The 21,958-nt window shown below is 46.0% G+C and overlaps 1 protein-coding gene across 1 annotated transcript in view; it reads left to right on the top strand.

Moving 5' to 3' along the window:
- The window catches only part of LOC142487995 (uncharacterized), a 63,925-nt gene extending 42,175 nt beyond the window's left edge, over window positions 1–21,750 (top strand). The window contains exon 4 of the mRNA XM_075588285.1: window positions 13,487–21,750. Within this exon, the coding sequence (XP_075444400.1) occupies window positions 13,487–17,391 (3,905 nt within the window). The 3' untranslated portion in view covers window positions 17,392–21,750. The remainder of the gene's footprint in view (window positions 1–13,486) is intronic.
- The last annotated feature ends 208 nt before the right edge of the window (window positions 21,751–21,958 follow it).

Below are 21,958 nucleotides of genomic sequence, written 5' to 3'. Positions count from 1 at the left end.
TGATCAAAGCTCTCTTATAGAAAAAGTATCCGCTTTGCGGTTTTGCGGTTTGGACGGCAGCCAACTCGTTCCTGGAAAGCTCCGTCGAGGAACCTCCATTGAAGTCAATGGGCCCATTGGGAATGGGAAACCGCCGCTCCTCCTCTCGGACGCCATCTGCTGGTCTTCACCGGAAACAGGACCAAAAACAGCAGGATTCGCCATTGAAACGCATGGAGCTTCAATGGCGGCCTATGGGACCCTGCAAAATGGTGCCTGAAAAGGCGGGAAAATTACACAAAGGGCTATAATCACTAAAGAACTATTAACCCTTGTACTCCCGGATGGATCCTAGTGTGTGTGTGATGCAGACACTGATTAAACCAGATATTACAATAAAGCATGGGAACAGGGGAATACACATTTTCATGTCATAACAAGGGTTAAATCACATTTCTGGACCTCAGCCCAGTTAACCCCTTGTCTCCCTGGTGAGGTCAGGGGATGGCCAAATGGGGTGCAACCCCTTTAATACCGGGCCACCCCCTTTCTCCCTCTACACTCTCCCTCACTGTCACCCCTACACCCACACTCTCCCTCACTGTCACCCCTACACCCAAACTCTCCCTCACTGTCACCCCTACACCCAAACTCTCCATCACTGTCACCCCTATACCCACACTCTCCCTCACTGTCACCCCTACACCCAAACTCTCCCTCACTGTCACCCCTACACCCAAACTCTTCATCGCTGTCACCCCTACACCCAAACTCTCCCTCACTGTCACCCCTACACCCAAACTCTCCCTCACTGTCACCCCTACACCCAAACTCTCCCTCACTGTCACCCCTACACCCAAACTCTCCCTCAAAGTCACCCCTACGCCCCCACACTCCCTCACTGCCACCCCTACGCCCACTCTCCCTCACTCACCCCTACACCCACACTATCCCTCACTGTCACCCCTACACCCAAACTCTCTGTCACTGTCACCTCTACACCCAAACTCTCCCTCACTGTCACCTCTACACCCAAACTCTCCCTCACTGTCACCCCTACACCCAAACTCTCCCTCACTGTCACCGCTACACCGAAACTCTTCCTCACTGTCACCCCTACACCCAAACTCTCCCTCACTGTCACCCCTACACCCAAACTCTCCCTCACTGTCACTCCTACATCCAAACTCTCCCTCACTGTCACCCCTACACCCAAACTCTCCCTCACTTTGAGCTGAATTCTCCTGCTATCAATTGCAAGAGAACTTAACATTTAATTAACTTTTTGGATATGTTTCCTTGAGTTGATTAGGCAGACCCCTCCCTTAATTGTTATTCAATTGCACGTGATCACAGTATTTAAGACAGACTATCTTGGCTGTGAGCCATTTGGCTGTTTTTCCCATCTTAAAGTGTCTGGCAGAGTTAATTTTGGTGTTGAAATTGGAGGTGAAGATTGGAGGAAGATCGGGACTCTGCACAACAACTCTGCAGCTGTGAGAACTTTACTTTCGATACGCTGTGATTCCTGGTACTCTTTCTATCCCCAAGTACCTGGGAAGTCTCCCCCTGCATCTCACTATGCCCTCCCTATTGCTTTTTATGTTTACTCTTTCCTCACTCCTTGGTGAACGTCTCTGTTCTCTCCAACGTCCCCACTGCGCCATTATTTATAAACCTCTCTCCCAACAACTTCTTTACCCCTCAATCAAAAACACCCACACAAATCCTCTATTCACACCCTCTATCTACTCCTTCCTGCTTCTGGGGATCTCCCCTAAACCTGAACACAGACATACACATCTGCTCTCACCCACACCTCCCTGCCACCTCTTCCCCTGTAAATTGTGTTAACCTTCTAATTTAATAATAACCTTAAAATTCCCCCCACAAATCAAGCATCCCAATAGCCTGCACTCGTGGCTATTGTCCCACACCCACAGTCACCCCTGCCACCCATTATGGCCAAGGACTGCCATCTACAGCGCTTATTCCCTCACCTGTTGTCTTTGTAAGTCTAATAACATACCTCTTAGATTGTAAGCTCTCCGGTGCAGCGATTTTCCTTTCCTATTGTCTGAATTTGCTGCACTTATCGTAGTATATTTCACTGTACTGTATTATTTGTGAAGCGCCGAGTACATTTTTGGCGCTATATAAATAAAGACATATAATACAATACTGCCACCGCTACACCCAAACTCCACCCTCACTGTCACCCTTACACCCAAACTCTCCCTCACTGTCACCATTACACCCAAACTCTCCCTCACTGTCACCCCATCACCCATAGTCTCCCTCACTGCCATCCCTACACCCAAACTCTCCCTCACTGTCACCCCTACACCCACAGCCTCCCTCACTGTCATCTCTACACCCAATCTCTCCCTCACTGTCACCCCTACACCCAAACTCTCCCTCACTGCCATCCCTACACCCAAACTCTCCCTCACTGTCACCATAACACCCAAACTCTCCCTCACTGTCATCTCTACACCCAAACTCTCCCTCACTGTCACCCCTACACCCAAACTCTCCATCACTGTCACCCCTATACCCACACTCTCCCTCACTGTCACCCCTACACCCAAACTCTCCCTCACTGCAACCCCTACACCCAAACTCTCCCTCACTGCAACCCCTACACCCAAAGTCTCCCTCACTGCAACCCCTACACCCAAAGTCTCCCTCACTGTCACCCCTACACCCACAGTCTCCCTCACTGTCACCCCTACATCCACAGTCTCCCTCACTGTCACCCCTACACCCAAACTCTCCCTCACTGCCATCCCTACACCCAAACTCTCCCTCACTGTTATCTCTACACCCAAACTCTCCCTCACTGCCATCCCTACACCCAAACTCTCCCTCACTGCCATCCCTACACCCAAACTCTCCCTCACTGCCATCCCTACACCCAAACTCTCCCTCACTGCCATCCCTACACCCAAACTCTCCCTCATTGCCAACCCTACACCCAAACTCTCCCTCATTGCCAACCCCACACCCAAACTCTCCCTCACTGCCATCCCTACACCCAAGCTCTCCCTCACTGCGACCCCTACACCCAAACTCTCCTTCATTGCCAACCCTACACCCAAACTCCCTCACTGCCATCCCTACACCCAAACTCTCTCTCATGGTCAATAATCCCACAATCTCATCAACACCCCAGACCTGCTGCCTCTGGATAATCCTGGACTCTCTCCCTCATTCCTAACATTAAAGCACTCACCATGTCCTGCCGCCTCCACCTCGGAAACATCGCGAGGACGCGTCCATTTCTCACTCGTCATGTGACATAAATCCTCATTTACTCACTGATCCTGTCCCACTTTGACTACTGCAACCTTCTGCCAGCCGGCATTCCTCTTTTCCGTGTGTCCCAACTCCAATCCATCAACAATACTGCGTCCAGACTCGTCTACCTCACTCACCGCTCCTCTTCTGCTGCTCCGCTGTGCAAATCCCTACACTGGCTTCCATATGCTCCACCTCACTCACCGCTCCTCTTCTACTGCTCCACTGCGCATATCCCTACACTGGCTTCCCATATCCTCTACCTCACTCACCGCTCCACTCCTACTGCTCCACTGCGCATATCCCTACACTGGCTTCCCATATCCTCTACCTCACTCACCGCTCCACTCCTACTGCTCCACTGCGCATATCCCTACACTGACTTCCCATATCCTCTACCTCAGTCAGCGCTCCACTTCTACTGCTCCACTGCGCATATCCCTACACTGGCTTCCCATATCCTCTACCTCACTCACCGCTCCTCTTCTACTGCTCCACTGCGCATATCCCTACACTGACTTCCCATATCCTCTACCTCACTCACCGCTCCTCTTCTGCTGCTCCGCTGTGCAAATCCCTACACTGGCTTCCATATCCTCTACCTCACTCACCGCTCCTCTTCTGCTGCTCCGCTGTGCAAATCCCTACACTGGCTTCCATATCCTCTACCTCACTCACCGCTCCTCTTCTACTGCTCCACTGCGCATATCCCTACACTGGCTTCCCATATCCTCTACCTCACTCACCGCTCCTCTTCTACTGCTCCACTGCACATATCCCTACACTGGCTTCCCATATCCTCTACCTCACTCACCGATCCCCTTCAGCTGCTCCACTACTCATATCCCTACACTGGCTTCCCATATCCTCTACCTCACTCACCGCTCCACTCCTACTGCTCCACTGCACATATCCCTACACTGGCTTCCCATATCCTCTACCTCACTCACCGATCCCCTTCAGCTGCTCCACTACTCATATCCCTACACTGGCTTCCCATATCCTCTACCTCACTCACCGCTCCTATTCTGCTGCTCCACTATGTATATCCCTACACTGGCTTCCCATATCCTCTACCTCACTCACCGCTCCTATTCTGAAAGCCAGGGGTCATGTGTAAGATGATTTAGCCCAGATAGTGTCAACTCGGCCCTCTTTCCCAAGCACAACAAGTTCTGTTTCTTTTCTTTACTTTATTTGGGGAAAGTAGCATAAAATACAGTCACTTGTGAAGAGATGTTGATGTATGATTAGTGTCTCTCTGTGGGTGCCTTGGTAGTTAAGAGCAGGTGAAAAAGATAATCCTACAGTACCAGTACAGGGGTTTACAGCAAGGTACTCACTCATCCAGAGGTATGGTGGAAAAGGAAGTGAGGGGCAATGTGGGTAAAGGGAATAGCCTTGGGACAGACTATCTAGACCAAACAGGAGGGGGGGGGGGGCAGACTAGCCCATTCTGGTGAGGATCACAGGGGCTGCAGTAGCAGCTCACTGCTTTCATGCCCAGAGGCAAGAAATGCAACATTGTTGCGAGTTACACAGGCACAGTATGTGTGTGCAAACTCCATGCAGCTGAGAATAAGATCTGACAGGCAGAAGCTGCAAAGGAGAGAGGGGGGTGAGTCAGAAATGTAGTTCTTGTTCCATGACAGCTCCTCTTCTGCTGCTCCACTATGTATATACCCTACACTGGCTTCCCATGTCCTCAACCTCACTCACCGCTCCTCTTCTGCTGCTCCCCTACTCATATACACAAAAAACACAGCGCACAACGCTCATAGTGCATTAAAAGTATATTAATAAGGTAATTATTGTGCATACATCAATAAAATTCAAATATGCATTTTAGGGGTAAGTTACCCATCCACCACCACTGTAAACCGGATCAGATGTCATCAGCAGGGGCCATGCACCAACACTGTGGACCGGATCAGTTGTCATCTACTGGAACTGGAGCTGGTACGTGAATCCCAGGTTCCTAATGGGTAGGTAAGGAGTCCTTTAACTGTCCCCGGTAAAAGTGAGCAGTGTCCAGCCACTTGCGGCTCACGGGGGAACGGCCGTGTCCCGCGGGTCTCAGCGATGGCTGGTTTCTCTCCTTCTGTCCACCGCTCCAGCACTTCCGGGTAGTGACTTCACTACAGCTCACGTCACGTCACAGTCCTTCTCCGGTGGCCGGATCAGTATAAATAACGGGGCAGAGAGTCAAATAGCACACTTCCAACGCGTTTCGAAACCGTATAGGTTTCTTCATCAGGGAATAAAGAATGGTACAATAACTAACATTAAAATACCCCACGCTAGCAGCCCATTGGTCCGTCGCACGGACGTCCTATCCAATGGGATAGCGGCAAGGGGGAGTGAATCCTTACAAAAAAACTTATCAACAACAACTTTATTATTCATAGACAACGCACAATTAAAAGGAAAACAATTCTAAACCAAAAGAAAAAAGTATTAATGCATCATAATATTTGAAACAATTACAATCTAAAAATAAGTGCACACTAGCAATCAGAAACAAATGGAATAAGGACATTGAATAGAAGTTAGAAACTTATAAAGAAGAAGCATGAGCTAAAAAATGAACCCTGGCAAAGGGACATACCTAGTGGCCAGTGTTACAGATTAAGGAAAAACTGCAGTTTGGGTAGAGATTTCGAAGAACAGGCTAAAAAATTGACATCCAGATTTCTAGAAAGGGGCTACCCTTTGGATAAACTAATGAATGATTTGGATAAAGTAAGGAAACTGGATAGAAGTACAATGCTAATTCCGAAGGAAAAGAAAGAGAACATAGAAGGGTAGATGAGGATAAATGTAATGTGGCCTTTATCACCAGTTTTAATTCAATGACAGTGCAAATAGAACAGATTGTGAAAAAACACTGGGCTATTCTCTCTAATGACCCGATACTAGGTGCCCACATTTCAAAGCACCCTTAATTTATATACAGGAAAGCCAAAAATCTAAAAAAATGTACTATCACCCAGTGACATTAAAAGAAAAGAAAATCTGACTGGGGAGAAACGGTGGCTGAACACAAAACCTGTAGGGAACTTTAAATGTGGAAAGTGCTCGGTGTGTAAACACATGCATCCTGTCAGGAAATCATTTACATGTAATTCCACTGGAGAAGAACATGAAGTCACTGATTTTATTCTATGCAATGCAGACCATATAGTATATGTAATAGAATACCCGTGCTCCTTGCAATATGTGGGACGCACGAAGCGTCCATTAAAAGTAAGGATTCAAGAACATTTGCAAAATATAAAAATAGGATATATGCAACATAGCTTATCTAAGCATTATGCACTACACCACAATAGGGACCCCTCCTCTCTTTTGTTTAAAGGCATTAAGCATATACAGAGAAATAGAAGGGGAGGGGATAGGGTTAAAGAACTGTCAAAACAAGAAACCTTCTGGATACATAAATTGAACACACTACTTCCAGGGGGTGTAAATGAGGATATTGATATCTGGTCCCTCTATTGAGTATTTGTATTATCTATATTGGTCATTTTTATTTCAATCAATTCCTTTGATCTTTTAGAGTATATATATTTTTAAATATCTATATAGTAAAATTTTTAAGTGTATATGTGTAATAAAATTTTATATATATATATATATATATATATATATATATATTTATTTTTTTATATAGAAAATAATTTTTAGCATACTATGGGATTGTATATGATGGCTCCTTTAAAATAATGTCCCTTTGCCAGGGTTCATTTTTTAGCTCATGCTTCTTCTTTATAAGTTTCTAACTTCTATTCAATGTCCTTATTCCATTTGTTTCTGATTGCTAGTGTGCACTTATTTTTAGATTGTAATTATTTAAAATATTATGATGCATTAATACTTTTTTCTTTTGTTTTAGAATCGTTTTCCTTTTAATTGTGTGTTGTCTATGAATAATAAAGTTGTTGTTGATAAGTTTTTTTGTAAGGATTCACTCCCCCTTGCCGCTATCCCATTGCATAGGACGTCCGTGCGACGGACCAATGGGCTGCTAGCGTGGGGTATTTTAATGTTAGTTATTGTACCATTCTTTATTCCCTGATGAAGAAACCTATACGGTTTCGAAACGCGTTGGAAGTGTGCTATTTGACTCTCTGCCCCGTTATTTATACTGATCCGGCCACCGGAGAAGGACTGTGACGTGACGCGAGCTGTAGTGACGTCACTACCCGGAAGTGCTGGAGCGGTGGACAGAAGGAGAGAAACCAGCCATCGCTGAGACCCGCGGGACACGGCCGTTCCCCCGTGAGCCGCAAGTGGCTGGACACTGCTCACTTTTACCGGGTACAGTTAAAGGACTCCTTACCTACCCATTTGGAACCTGGGATTCACGTACCAGCTCCAGTTCCAGTAGATGACAACTGATCCGGTCCACAGTGTTTGTGCATGGCCCCTGCTGATGACATCTGATCCGGTTTACAGTGTTGGTGAATGGGTAACTTACCCCTAAAATGCCTATTTGAATTTTATTGATGTACGCACAATAGTTACCTTATTGATTTACTGTCTTAATATACTTTTAATGCACTATGAGCGTTGTGCGCTGTGTTTTTTGTACATTTGTCTGACGTTCTAGAGGGTGCTCTGAGCCATCCCCGGTACCACAGCTGCAGACGCACCAATCTGATTAATAGGTCACGTATTATACTTTTATTATCACTGTATTATCACTTCACGTGTGTGATATTGTTTAATAGTTGCGCACTTCCTTTTCACCTTTGTCCCCTACTCATATCCCTACACTGGCTTCCCATATCCTCTGCCTCACTCACCGCTCCACTTCTACTGCTCCACTACTCGTATCCCTACACTGGCGTACCATATCCTCTACCTCACTCACCGCTCCTTGTCTGCTGCTCCACTACGCATATCCCTACACTGGCTTCCCATATCCTCTAATTCACTCACCACTCCACTTCTGCTGCTCCACTGCACATATCCCCACACTGGCTTCCCATATCCTCTACCTCACTCACCGCTCCACTTCTACTGCCCCTCTACTCATATCCCCACACTGGCATCCCATATCCTCTACCTCACTCACCGCTCCACTTCTACTGCTCCTCTACTCATATCCCCACACTGGCGTCCCATATCCTCTACCTCACTCACCGCTCCACTTCTACTGCTCCACTACTCATATCCCTACACTGGCGTACCATATCCTCTACCTCACTCACCGCTCCTTGTCTGCTGCTCCACTGCACATATCCCCACACTGGCTTCCCATATCCTCTACCTCACTCACCGCTCCACTTCTACTGCTCCTCTACTCATATCCCCACACTGGCGTCCCATATCCTCTACCTCACTCAACGCTCCACTTCTACTGCTCCTCTACTCATATCCCCACACTGGCGTCCCATATCCTCTACCTCACTCACCGCTCCACTTCTACTGCTCCACTACTCATATCCCTACACTGGTGTCCCATATCCTCTACCTCACTCACCGCTCCTCGTCTGCTGCTCCACTACGCATATCCCTACACTGACTTCCCATATCCTCTACCTCACTCACCGCTCCTCTTCTACTGCTCCACAGTGTATATCCCTACACTGGCTTCCCATATCCTCTACCTCACTCACCGCTCCTCTTCTGCTGCTCCACTACGCATATCCCTACACTGGCTTCCCATATCCTCTACCTCAGGGGGGCGCAAACTTTTTTCCCTGCGCCCCCCTGCCGGCTGTCCCCTCACTCCCGCGCCCCCCCCCCCCCCAACCCCAACTGACCCGCGCTCCGGCGTAATGACGTCACGTTGCCATAGCAACGTGACGTCACATGACTTCGCAGCGTCATTTTGACGCCGCGTTGCCATGGCGACGCAGGGAGGAAGCCGCCGGAGCCACGGTAAGATAGGTTTACAGAGGCCCTGCAGCTCCCCCGGCACTTAATTTAAGTGCCTTCGGGAAGCGCGCGGGGCCTCTGTAAACCCCGCGCCCCCCGTCGGCAGTGTCGCGCCCCCCCTGGGGGTCGCGCCCCACAGTTTGCGCACCGCTGCTCTACCTCACTCACCGCTCCACTTCTACTTCTCCACTGAAGATATCCCCACACTGGCTTCCCATATCCTCTACCTCACTCACTGCTCCACTTCTGCTTCTCCACTACTCATATCCCCACACTGGCTTTCCCATATCCTCTACCTCACTCACTGCTCCACTTCTACTGGTCCACTACTCATATCCCTACACTGGCTTCCCATATCCTCTACCTCACTCACCGCTCCACTTCTACTGCTCCACTACTCATATCCCTACACTGGCTTCCCATATCCTCTACCTCACTCACCGCTCCACTTCTACTGCTCCACTACTCATATCCCTACACTGGCTTCCCATATCCTCTATCTCACTCACCGCTCCACTTCTACTGGTCCACTACTCATATTCCCACACTGGCTTCCCATATCCTCTACCTCACTCACCGCTCCTCTTCTACTGCTCCACTACTCATATCCCCACACTGGCTTCCCATATCCTCTACCTCACTCACTGCTACACTTCTACTGCTCCACTACTCATACCCCTACACTGACTTCCCATATCCTCTACCTCACTCACCACTCCACTTCTACTGGTCCACTACTCATATCCCTACACTGCCTTCCCATATCCTCTACCTCACTAATCACTCCACTTCTACTGCTCCACTGCACATATCCCCACACTGGCTTCCCATATCCTCTACCTCCCTCACCGCTCCACTTCTACTGCTCCACTACTCATATCCCTACACTGGCTTCCCATATCCTCTACCTCACTCACTGCTACACGTCTACTGGTCCACTGCACATATCCCCACACTGGCTTCCCATATCCTCTACCTCACTCACCGCTCCACTTCTGCTGCTCCACTATGCAAATCCCTACACTGGCTTCCCATGTCCTGTACAATAAAATGTAAAACTCTGACTTACAAAGCTCTCAACAACGCTGCCCCCCCCCTTACATCTCAGCCCTCACCCAGCAAATACTGTATATCCTTAAACGCCCCCTACGTTCTGCCCACGACATCCGCATTACCTCCTGCCTTATTAACTCTCACTCCCAGCTACAAGACCTCTCCCGTGCTGGCCCTTGGAATTCCCTGCCACGGAATTCCCTGCCACGTATCATCAGGCTCTCCCCCACCTCTCTGAAAACGCAACTTTGTTATGGAAGCCTTTCTGTCATACTTCTAAACCCTTCCCGCCCCCCCCCCCACCCTATTGGTACCAGGTGTGCGGTTGGATCAAACTCCATGCTTTCTAACAACCCCAAACCTATTGGTACTAAGTGTGTGGCTGGGGCATACTCCATCCCACTGCGAGCAGCATTTTACCTTTAGTTTCCACGTTGTCCCTCAGTCCCTGTAGAGTGTAAGCTCTCAGGATCAGAGACCTCATCTATTTGCCCTTATTTGTATGTCATTGTGTTTATGTAATATACATAACTCTGCACCCTCATTGTACCGCGCTACGGGATCTGTTGGCACTTCACAAATAGCAGATGGTAATATTGCGCGCCCTGGGACGCAGGATCCTCGCTGATTGATCACGGGAGAACGGATCCATCGGCAGCTTAGATCATTGCGTTACCCTAAAGGCAGGAAACGGCTGCATTTAGTCAAAGAAAAACATTGGACCGGAGGAGATGGAGCTTTAACTTTCATTTTGTCTGTTGTTGTTCTTTACATTTGAAAGGGACACTTTGTTTCCTGCAGTGCACCTCTAAATGACCAACAATGTTGTTGTTGTTCATTATTTGAAATGATTTCATTTGTGAATTTGTCTCTCTGTGTGTCTGCCTCTGCCTTTGTCTGCCTGCCTGCCTTTGTCTGCCTGCCTCTGTCTCTCTGTCTGCCTTCCTCTGTCTGTGTCTGCCTGTCTGTCTCTGTGTGTGTGTGTCTGTCTCTGTGTGTGTCTGTGTCTGTGTCTGTTTCTCTGTCTCTGTGGCTTTGGACGTGAATGTGTGAGAACAATGGGTGTAAGAAAAAAAAACTGTGCAAAGATAAAAAGTGCATACGTGAGGTAGTCAAAGCGTGTGCGTGTGCAATCCTGTGTCACAGTAAAATATAAGTTGCTCTGAAATATGCTTTTCCAATATCGAAGGAAAAATCGGGAAATTACAGGAGGGAAAAATTATATTTACAAAAATAAGCACTAGCATCAAAATGCACACTCTGGCACTAACAGGAACAGTATGCTTTGTGAGATCAAAAATATACGCTTTTTGTTCCAAATAACTTTGTGAACACAATTAAATACAGTAAAATGCATTGCATGTGAAAATAGCTGTTTTTCATTGAAAACACCCTCCGGAGTTTAATAAATAGCTCCACATTAATCTTCCACACATGTAATACAATGTAATATGGTATCCTAGTGACCTGCAAGGAAATGGGTTGTCTGGTCCGGAGGAGGTGACGCTGGATATGGAAGCCATGTCTTTGTCTTCACCACATGGATACTGGCTCCGTTGTCTCCATACAGACTTTTAGACGGTGATAATTGTTGATGGTATCCACATTGTAACATTAATCCAGTGGTACTTGAAATGACGGCCTCCTTGTGTCATGCGCAGTGTCTGGGGATTGCACTAGTAGCTCTGTGCACTTTCGCAGCGGGTGGCCGTGCTTTGCTAGCCCTGTACACACTTCTCGCATGCCCACTCCATGTATAAAAGGCTTTTTTACTCCGGCACTGACAATCCGGTCGGTTTGTCAAAAAAACCTCAAATTCGTATTATTTTTTTTTGCCCAGTACTGCTATTCTCATATCTCCGTTATACAAACCGCGGCTAAAAAATCGTCTTTTTTTCTAAGAACACCTGAAGGGCGGTGATATTGGTATTGTAAATTCCAGCCAGAGCCTGAAATATGGGTTTGGCTGAGATAGCAAAACCCGTAAATCAGACTGGGGATGGAGTTAGCACCTGGGGTCATTCCGCTTCTAGTACAATCTGGGAAGACTGACTGTTAAACTGCGGGTTGTCACTTTTTATAGACGTGGTTTAGAGGAAGTGATTTGCAATAGAGAACAGGGTTTGTCTCATATTTCATAACGTTTCTTGTGAACATGCCGAATAAAGACAGGTTTCACAATGATGACTTCGGGGCTAGTAGAATAATCCCTCCCGTCTGTATTGGTTGATCCACCATGCACCAACATATTTCCTGTAATGGCTCCTTGTAATATTTGTAATGCTCATGTTATGGCGCTACATGCTTCATAGGGTTACACAATTTAGAGTGGAACAACCTAAATGCAACAAACCACAATGGCCAGGAACGCATCATCCATTGTACTTGTATCAGGAGCCAGTTCTGAGATGATACCTAAATGAGTTGTGGGTGCAGATTGTGCTGGTCTGGATTAAGTTTTAAGCCATGTCCTGGAGTATTCACACAGGTGGCCACCTACAGGAGACCCAGCACAAATGGTTTTGAGTCAAAAATGTAAATCTGCTTGGGGATTTTGCTGTTAAATATGTGATGATAAAGAAAAGTAAAGGAAATGTCTAAAAGAAAAGTAATTTCCCCGTCTATCTGGTACTGTGGCGTTAACTTGTTATTACTAAAAAGATGCCTCCACTAGGGTTGCCAGGTGTCCGGTATTGAACCGGACTGGCCTGTGTTTGGACACTCTGTCCAGTAAAAAATGAGAGGTACTGTAATACTGGACATGTATGTGTCCGGTATTTTCCTCCCTGGACATAGTGACCTGACGCACCTTTCACCATTGAGTCCAGTATTTTTGGAGAAGTCTCCTGGCAACCCTAGCCACCACAGCCAGTGAATGTACACACATCTCCTTATTTAAGTTCAAATAATGTTCATCAAACTGGTTTATTAGACAATGTGGTACCTGGTCGACATCTAAAGTGACTTCCTTTAACATTTACGTGTTGAGAATAGTTTTTTTCTGGAACAATGAATTGAGAGAAGGTTATTGTCAATAGACCAATGTGTTATGGGATTAAAATGGTGCTTCATTTGGGGAATTTCTCTGACTCATGTAAGTTTCCGTACAGTTCCCCATTGCACTATAATGAATAACCCCACATTGTCCTTAATTCATGCAGTCCCGTACAAAGGAAAAGCTCTTTCTCACACTGTTTACATAGTAGGAAAATATATAGTTCCTTCGCAAATGATAAAACGTCTTAACTCTCCATGTGTTTTAATACAGCGAGCGATGGGTCCACGGATGAGGAGCAGCGTGATGTCAGCGAGCCGAGGCAATGGGAAAATGGAACTGATGTAGAACAATGCCTGCAAGGAGAAGAGGTGTACGTAATGAATTTAAGCACGTCAGATATTCCTTCCGTCAATGCATTACTTCAGGAAAACACTGTGGTTGAGAATCCAGATACAAGTGATGCTAGCGAGAAAAGTGTAAACCAACAGAGAAGATACCCAAGAGTGAACCCATTTAGATGGCCAAAGAGAAAGAAGCAAATCAAGAACCATAAGAGATGCCATACAAGGAAGACTCTCTGCAGTTCGGAGAACAAGGACATTGCAGACAATGTACTTTATAAGTCACCAGATGGTAAGAATCCAAGATCATCAGTGGCAGGAGAATCCTTCATAGGCACAGATTTTACTTTCAAAGATGCCGACACAGGAACCCAAACAATAGATGGACAATGCACAAGTAACAGTGAAATGAATGCTGAGCCGGTCAAACAAACAGAGGACCCAGTCATGTGTGGCAGGACTGAGAAACATACAAAGCCTATACAATCCCCCAAAGAAGACATGGGTTCATCTCATAACCCAAATGTCCAGGCTACATACACACAGAGAAAAGATGACCACTGTGAGGAAAATAAAGAAGCCACACAAACCCAAAGTATGGAGAGTCCAGGTAGCTGTAATGAAAAGGAAAAAGTTACGGAGGCCGTTCAGATCCATGGAAGAGATCTGGGCACAACCCAAACAAAAGACCATGATACATCTGATGTTACAACTGGAAAGAACACACAACCCCAGGGAGAAAGTGACCTAGGAACATGTGTTGGGAGAGAACAAGATGCACCAGTTACCCAAACTCAAGTTGTAGACAAGATCATAGCAAATACCACACAACCTCAGAGAAAAAGAGACCTAGATGCACCCGAAGAGAGCGAAAACTCTTTGGAGACCACACAGACCCAGGAGACCCAGGTAAGAGGGCAGGCTGCTAAAGGTTATCAGAGTGGGGGAAAAACAAAGGCTGTGAAATTCCAAAGAAAAGACAACACGGAGAATGAGAAAAACGGCAAAGAACTGACACAAACACAGGGAAAAGGCAGGGGTGGTACATGTGCTGTGAATGAAAAGACCAATAAGCAACCAACCAAGAAAAGAAATAGACATGTCACGTTTAATGAGAAAGTCACCATGTATATCATCGAGAGAGCAAATGATCAAAGTGCGTTTAGTGAGGGGGAGCAGGCTGTAGAGATGCAGAGAACAAGATGTCCACATGTGAGGAATTTGGGTGAGAAACTCAGCACAGAGACCACACTTATCCTAGAAACAAAGCAACAGAGTACTTTTAACGTGAGTGAGAAAAACAAGATCACACAATCTCAAGGGTTTGGTGTCTCCGATCCATGTAATGAGACTGAGAAAAGCAGCAAAGAAACCACACAATCTCATTGGTTTGGGTTTTCCGATCCATGTAATGAGAAAAGCAGCAAAGAGGCCACACAATCTCAGGGGGTTGGGGTCTCCGATCCATGTAATGAGACTGAGAAAAGCAGCAAAGAGACCACACAAACCAAGAGAACAAAAACAAAGAGACATTGCATAGATAATGAAGAGCTTAACAGAACCCAGACATCAGAGAGCCCAAGTCCATGCAATAAGAAGAACAAGGAGAATATGCAGAGAGCAGAGCGACAACAACTCGGTGATGAAACTAACAAAATACAAATGGCAAATACAGCAGAAACGAAAAGTAGTGCTAGTGAGGGGAGTGGTAAGCAGAATACACCGACTCAAAGTAAAAAGATGTGTCATCTGCATGAGGAAGATACAGAGCGCGGACAAAACAGCAAGAGAGACAAGCAACATAAACACAGAGAAGGCAACGCTAACCGCAAGATTAATACTGCTCAAAAAGCACGTCCAGGCGAGGAGCAGGGAACCCAAAAAGAAGAAAAGTCAGACGATGCACCTTCCGATCCCAACTCAACACAAAATGATCAAAAAATTTTAAAATCTTATTCATGTACTAACTGTGGGAAAATCACTCACTGGACAAAGCTCAATATACATCAGAGAGCCGAAATCGGGAAAAGCCCTTATTTGTGCAGTAAATGTAATAGGTGGAAAGACATGTTTGATACGATCCCTACCACTGCTCTACCTGAGATGATCGGCACAGGGAATACACCGGGTATTGACCATGAACGATCAGATCAAAGTGTACTGCAGAAAAGCCAAAGTAAAAAGAAACCTAACCAATTGGGGCAGATCAAAGAAAACCTCAATGACAGTTCAAGCGGTAACAAAAAGACCCCAATTCTCAAAGAAGTGGAATGCGAGAGAGACATTGGTATTATTATACCGAGCTGCTCAAAAGATGAGGAACTGGACATCGGGTCAAAAAATGCACATTGTGACAAGATTTCTGAAGAGAAATCGAACCGAATCTCAACACAGAAACTTCACGCAGGGAAGCGGTCCTATTCCCGCGCTAAAGGAGGAGAAATCACTCGCAAGGCAAAGCCCCAAATCCGCCACAAACCCAAGATGAGGAATAATGCTTCTGCATGCAACAAATGTCACAAAACGTTTGCTAGAAATTCCGTTCATGTTCCAAGTGAGATGGACAACGCCGGAATAAAAAAGCGCCCCGGCAGCGAGAAATGCATTCAAACGACCCCAGAGAAACCCCACCGGAACGAAAAACCCGCTGAGTTTTCATGCAGTGAGAATGCCGCTCAGAGTAGTTCAAGTGTTGAAAAAGAGCCAACAAGTTTCGGAGGTTTGAAGTGTAAGAAAAATAATGTCGGCACAAAATCAACCTGTACAAGGCACCAAAAGCTGGGAACCAAAACTTGTAGGGATAAGAAATGTGGTCCCCATAAGGAGGTCCATATAAGAAAGAAATCTGGTGTATGTGCTAATTGTGGGAAATTGACTGGCAAAGCAAAGCTGCGTGTGCAGCAGGGAAAGAGCCACGCTTGTGTTAGTGGTTTGGATCAGATTGACGATAGCTCGGCCCTCGTCACAAATGAAATTAGCAGCGCAGAGAATCAGCCTTGTTCTGTCAGTGGCAAGTTCAGAAAAACTGAACCGCCGAAAACCCAGAGTAGTTCGAAAAAGCAAAAAGGTTCTGGATGTGAGAGAGACCCCGTTAACGTAATGCCCGGCTGTGTCAAATATGGGGAGCCCAACACAGCAGCCAAACCTGCAGATTGTAGCAACAAACTCAATCCCGTGACCGCTCAGAAAGTGGGGGATAACTGCAGTATTTGCATAAAATGCGGTAAATACCGTAAGCAGAACTGCCTGCCAAATCAAGAGGGAGGGAAAGAAACGAGCTGTGTTTTGCACTTGAAGAAGCGCAGGATTATTTTAACAGGAGGGGATTGTTACCGGTGCAAAGTCTGCAGGAAAGTGTTTACCTGCAAATCATCACTTATCAATCACAGCAAAATACACTTAGGACGAGAGAATCCGTACACATGCCTGGAATGTGGTGACACATTCGCCGACTCTCTTCATCTCATATACCATATGAGAATACATAGTAAAGAAAGGCCCTACGAGTGCCTGGAATGTGGGAAAAGGTTTAGCCAGAACTCATCCCTTATGGTGCACCACAGAACCCACACAAACGAAAGACCGTTTCAATGCATGGAATGTGACAAACGCTTTAGTGATAGGTCGACATTCGTAAACCATCAGAGAATACACACAGGAGAGAAACCCTTTACATGCACTTACTGTAAGAAAAAGTTTTCACAGCAGTCACATGTTATAAGACATGAGAAAATCCACACAGGCGAGAGACCTTATGGTTGCCCTGTTTGTGGGAAGCGATTCATTGACCGGACAAAGCTTAGACTGCATGAAATGATTCACATAAGCAAATGACTGCAGCTTCTGACTATAAAGTTAGTGCATTGGATAACTAATACATTTTTTAAAAGAGATTGGGAGAAAATTTCTCTCATTAAGTTAATGTAGCTTTATCCGAAGCATAGCACTTTGACAAAGAGGATTCGATCTGTATCTAAAGCTTCTTTCAAGTATTATATATTCACCCCATTGTCTTTGCGTTCATTCGGCTTACTGACATTTCACTAGTACATAACAAATCATAACTTCCTTCACTTGCACATACTGTTGGAATGCTTACAGATCCCTACATATTTAAAGATGTTTAGGGCCATAGGCCCCTCCCACAGTAAATATGTCTGCTGTCTATAACCTCCACCCTCTAAGGGTAATCTCTCTTTCAAACCAAACTCCATTTATCACCCAGACCAAAGCTCTCCTCACTAAACATCACATCGTTATGTCAATAGGTTGCACACCATTATTATTCAAAACTCTCTTCCGTCATTCCAGCATGATGGAAATACACTTAGAAACTGTTCAGTGCCCTAAATCAGAGCACATCATTTGCAGCTACTGCTGGAAGGACGATAGTCAATATTTCGTAAAAGCTAACATTTTGCTCTCTTTCTTCACACATCCCAACATGGACAGAGGATCGTTGTCTTAGCTTGCCCCTTTTTTAATCGCCCGATATTGTATTTATGAAGAAAATGAATTTATGTGCTTTTAAGAAATACTCAGACTGATGAAGCTGTCCCAGAATAAATCCGTGTACCATTTATTCTGTCAGGAGTATACTAATGCTGCCTGTTTTTATCAGAAGGTGTAGCCCAATACTCATTGCCCTGGTTTTAGAGTTGAATGACCTTGTTTGAATCTGTACTGATTTCTTATCTTGGCAAAGTAGCTTTTATCTGTTTGAGCTTCAGGCAGCAGAATGGCTGTGTCAGGGCAGTCTGCGAAACATTGGCTTTCCTACATCCGAGAATGCCCAAACCGACGTGTCATGTGAAAGGATTTCAGCCAAAAGGGCCCTTTGGCAACCTATACGTGAATCTGCTTGCGGTGCGCGTCTCCATCTTTCTTTGGCCATTTACAAGATGTCTCCACCCAGAGTCCACTTATCTGGATCCTAGGAAGAAGCTGGGAGAGGCATCTTTGCCCATCTATATACTAAGCAGTGCTATCCCATAAGACACCTTACCACCCAAGTGAATGGGTCATCAGGTGTCTTATGGGATAGCATCGCTTAGTAAACATGGCCTCCCAACTCCTGCTTGCATTATACTTTGGAGGTGTCACTATCGGTTTGCACAGAAGTCTTCACCGAGTTGGTTTAATGTTGCCTGGAACATGGGTCCTGCGCTTGCTTCCTGCTACATCGTTTCTTCCCGTCTGCAGCCACCACGGTGTTATAACCGTGCAGGTGTACAATCCCGGCTCAGCTGCTGCATTACAGAGAGGGCGACGGTGGCGGGAGGCCTCCCACCTAATATTGCACCCATTGGATTTCGGAATGCACTCCGCGATTAGTTCTATTTATTTATGGGAAAGTGTGTTCTATCAACTGCGCAAGTGGTAATCTCGCCTTGTTCACCTAGGAAAGTGAAATCCGTACAAAACATCCGATTATCGCAAACATGACAAAGGTTTGGAAATGCAGATGTGGGTCCTTGAACCCAAACCCTGCTCACCAACTGGGTTTATTATTAAATCCAGGATCATATGGAAAACAGATGTCATTATCTCAAATGTATAGGCATAAAATAGGAAATGTCTAGATATCCTCCATTAGGAAATTGAAGACGGGAGTAGTGATTAATGTAAATACATTCTGGGTTTTAGATTCATAACACTGCATTTACAAACATATGAGGTTTGTGATTTTTAAAAAAAAATGTAACCGTATTTAATTCAAAGCGACAGTCAGCGCTGCTCGATATATATTTTGGGGGGGGGGGGGGTGTATAGCTTTTCTTACCTGAACCGGGGACATGACGTGGTTCGTAAATACAGCCCATCAATTCCTTCTGAAAGAATCTTGTTTTAGACGGACCGTTCTGGTGCGAATAGAACGGAAACACGAACATTGAGCGCGCGACGCCGAGGCTGCGCGCTGCTTCCATGCACTTTCCCGACCTCGGAGCTTATTATAAATGAAATATTTATTTCCGCGGGCTATGTCCGTCAGCGGAAGCTCGCAGCTCTGTGGTTTCCGCGTTCCTGAATGTTTCTTATTTTCGACCGTGTGTTTTTATATCGAATACGTAGCTTACCGAGAGGTTTTATTTGTACAGCGTTTTTGTGGTGGGGTTATTACATCCCAGAGAAACTGTCAGGAACCCATGATAAAATATCGGGTGTGGAGGTGGGCTTCATACAATGTCACATTATACACTATAGGGGATGTGGCAGAGTTGGCGAGTGGGTATAAAGTCCTATTTCTCTAATGACGGGGCTTAATTATAGGGTAGTTTTAAGGGGCAGATTAATCCATCTCCGATTTAGGGTATCACACCCCGATGTAGCTTTAATTGCTATTGATTTGAATTAATACCAGACCCCATGCATCAGAGCTTCATGATTCCCGATGTATCGTGTCATGCTTATTTACTAGTGTGGGAAAAGTCCACTTTGCACATGGATCAACCTGAATGCCACTGCACCTCGCATTATACACTGAGCCCATCATCTGGACTTTATTTCTTGCAAAGTGGCAGTCCCCTCTGCTCCCGCACCACAGGGGGTCTGTGGGGGGGGGTGAATGGTGTTAAGCTGCGTGCACCCCCTGCGCCCCAGGATACTTACCAAAGAAGGTGCCGTCTGTTCTTCATTGGTTCAAACCGCTGTGTGATGCCGGACAGTGGGAAACCGCGATGCTCCCCATTGGCTGGGAGTGATGCAGGAGATTTAAACCTCCATTTTGTTTCTCCTGGTGGGGACAGTGTCGGCACTTTCCCTGGTAAGTATCTCAAGAACCAGTGGGTCCCAGGAGCGGAAATTAACGCGGTTCATTGCCAGAGACCCCCTGCTTCCTATATATAATGAATTTTTTTTTGCTGACGGAGACTTTATAAGATCGCTTTTACTTCTGTAGGTTCATGTAGTTAGTATAGATAGTGTGTGTATATATAGGGTGTTATTTACCAGGGTTTCCCAGCTGCAAAAAGCACAGCACCAGATTTATCTGTGGGAAAATGGTCATTTCCATGAGATAAAGATAATTCCAAAAGTGCGGGAGAACCGCCTCAGGCGCGGAGAATCCGGCTTGTGCAGCCAACACAATCTAACAGACAAACGATATCTTCAAAGTGAAGGTCTCCTCAAAGAGATACAAAGTAACGCTCTACTCACACGTTCATAATGAAGTTCTCCTTTCATGTGACAGCCAAAAACATAGGCAAGACAATGTTCCAGATCCCATATGGACCTCTCACTGTTCTGCTTTGTATCTCCTCTTTGAGGAGACCTGCACTTTGAAGAAATCGTTTGAATGAGGTAAACATGCCGCCTTTCTTTTTGTAACTGGTTTAGTGACCGTTTTGAAGCCGGGAGACTTCAGTAAGTGCACCTCATATAGAGTAGGACTTGACGTCCGGTCCTGCTTTAGAGACGGTGATAAACAGGAGACAGGTGGATTACGCTCTTCTGAACATCATGGCTGCAGGGAAGAAAGGAATGAGCGCCAACAGAAAACCGGCGCCCAGGCTGGCTTCTCTCGCCTGGTTATCTGGGACGGCTATTTTGTGTGGCTAGAGCCCAGAATTCTACATGGCTATCACACAACTATCGATGAATTTACGTCTGTTCACTCAGTGGAAGATAAATGCATCATTAGTTGTGCGCGTCCTGGCCCTATTAAATTGTTGCTTCGGACTCATATTGAGGCAGTTTTGCTCTTACTAGTGAATCACCCTAAGGGGACGCTACTATTTTTGGGTCCAAGACCCCATTGAAATTTTCCCTTCCACTCTTCCTGGGACTTCCCATTTTGATGTGTTCTGTAACCTATTTCTCCTTCTGCAAAACATCTACCCCAGGGGCGGCCAACGCCAGTCATCAAGAGCTACCAACAGGTCAGGATATCCCTGTTTCAGCACAGGTGGCTCAGTCTGAAGCAGGGACATCCTTAAAACCCGACCTGTTGGTGGTCCTTGAGGACTAGAGTTGGCCGTCTCTGGTGTACAGACTCTTTATTACAAGACACGTCTCGTAGTCCCCTCTTCTCCCCACTATAGGAAGTGTTCACTCAAGAAGTTGATTGTGTATACATTTTTCTTACATTGTGTCATAGCTTGTATCTGAAATGTATTCTCTTTTACAGCCATGTGTTATTATCCTATGTTGTACAAAACTATGTTGAAATTGACCATTAAAATCCTTCAAATGATATTTTGTGGTCTGGTTAATGCCAAGCTTCGGTGAAGCCGTGTCTTGTGTACACGGTTTAGTTAAACACCCAGTGGGGTCATCCGAACTTTTTCTAGAAATCCCATCACAAATCCAAATGCAACTATTGTGTAATTGTTAAATTGCAGAGCCCCTCTCCCCCCACTCAACAACTCACGAGGGCTGGATCGCAGGGCCCCTCCAAAAAACC

Source organism: Ascaphus truei, chromosome 2 (genome assembly GCF_040206685.1).
Source record: "Ascaphus truei isolate aAscTru1 chromosome 2, aAscTru1.hap1, whole genome shotgun sequence".
Taxonomy (NCBI): domain Eukaryota; kingdom Metazoa; phylum Chordata; class Amphibia; order Anura; family Ascaphidae; genus Ascaphus; species Ascaphus truei.
Note: the sequence above shows the minus strand (reverse complement) of the source record. Positions and strands in the feature narration are given on the sequence as shown.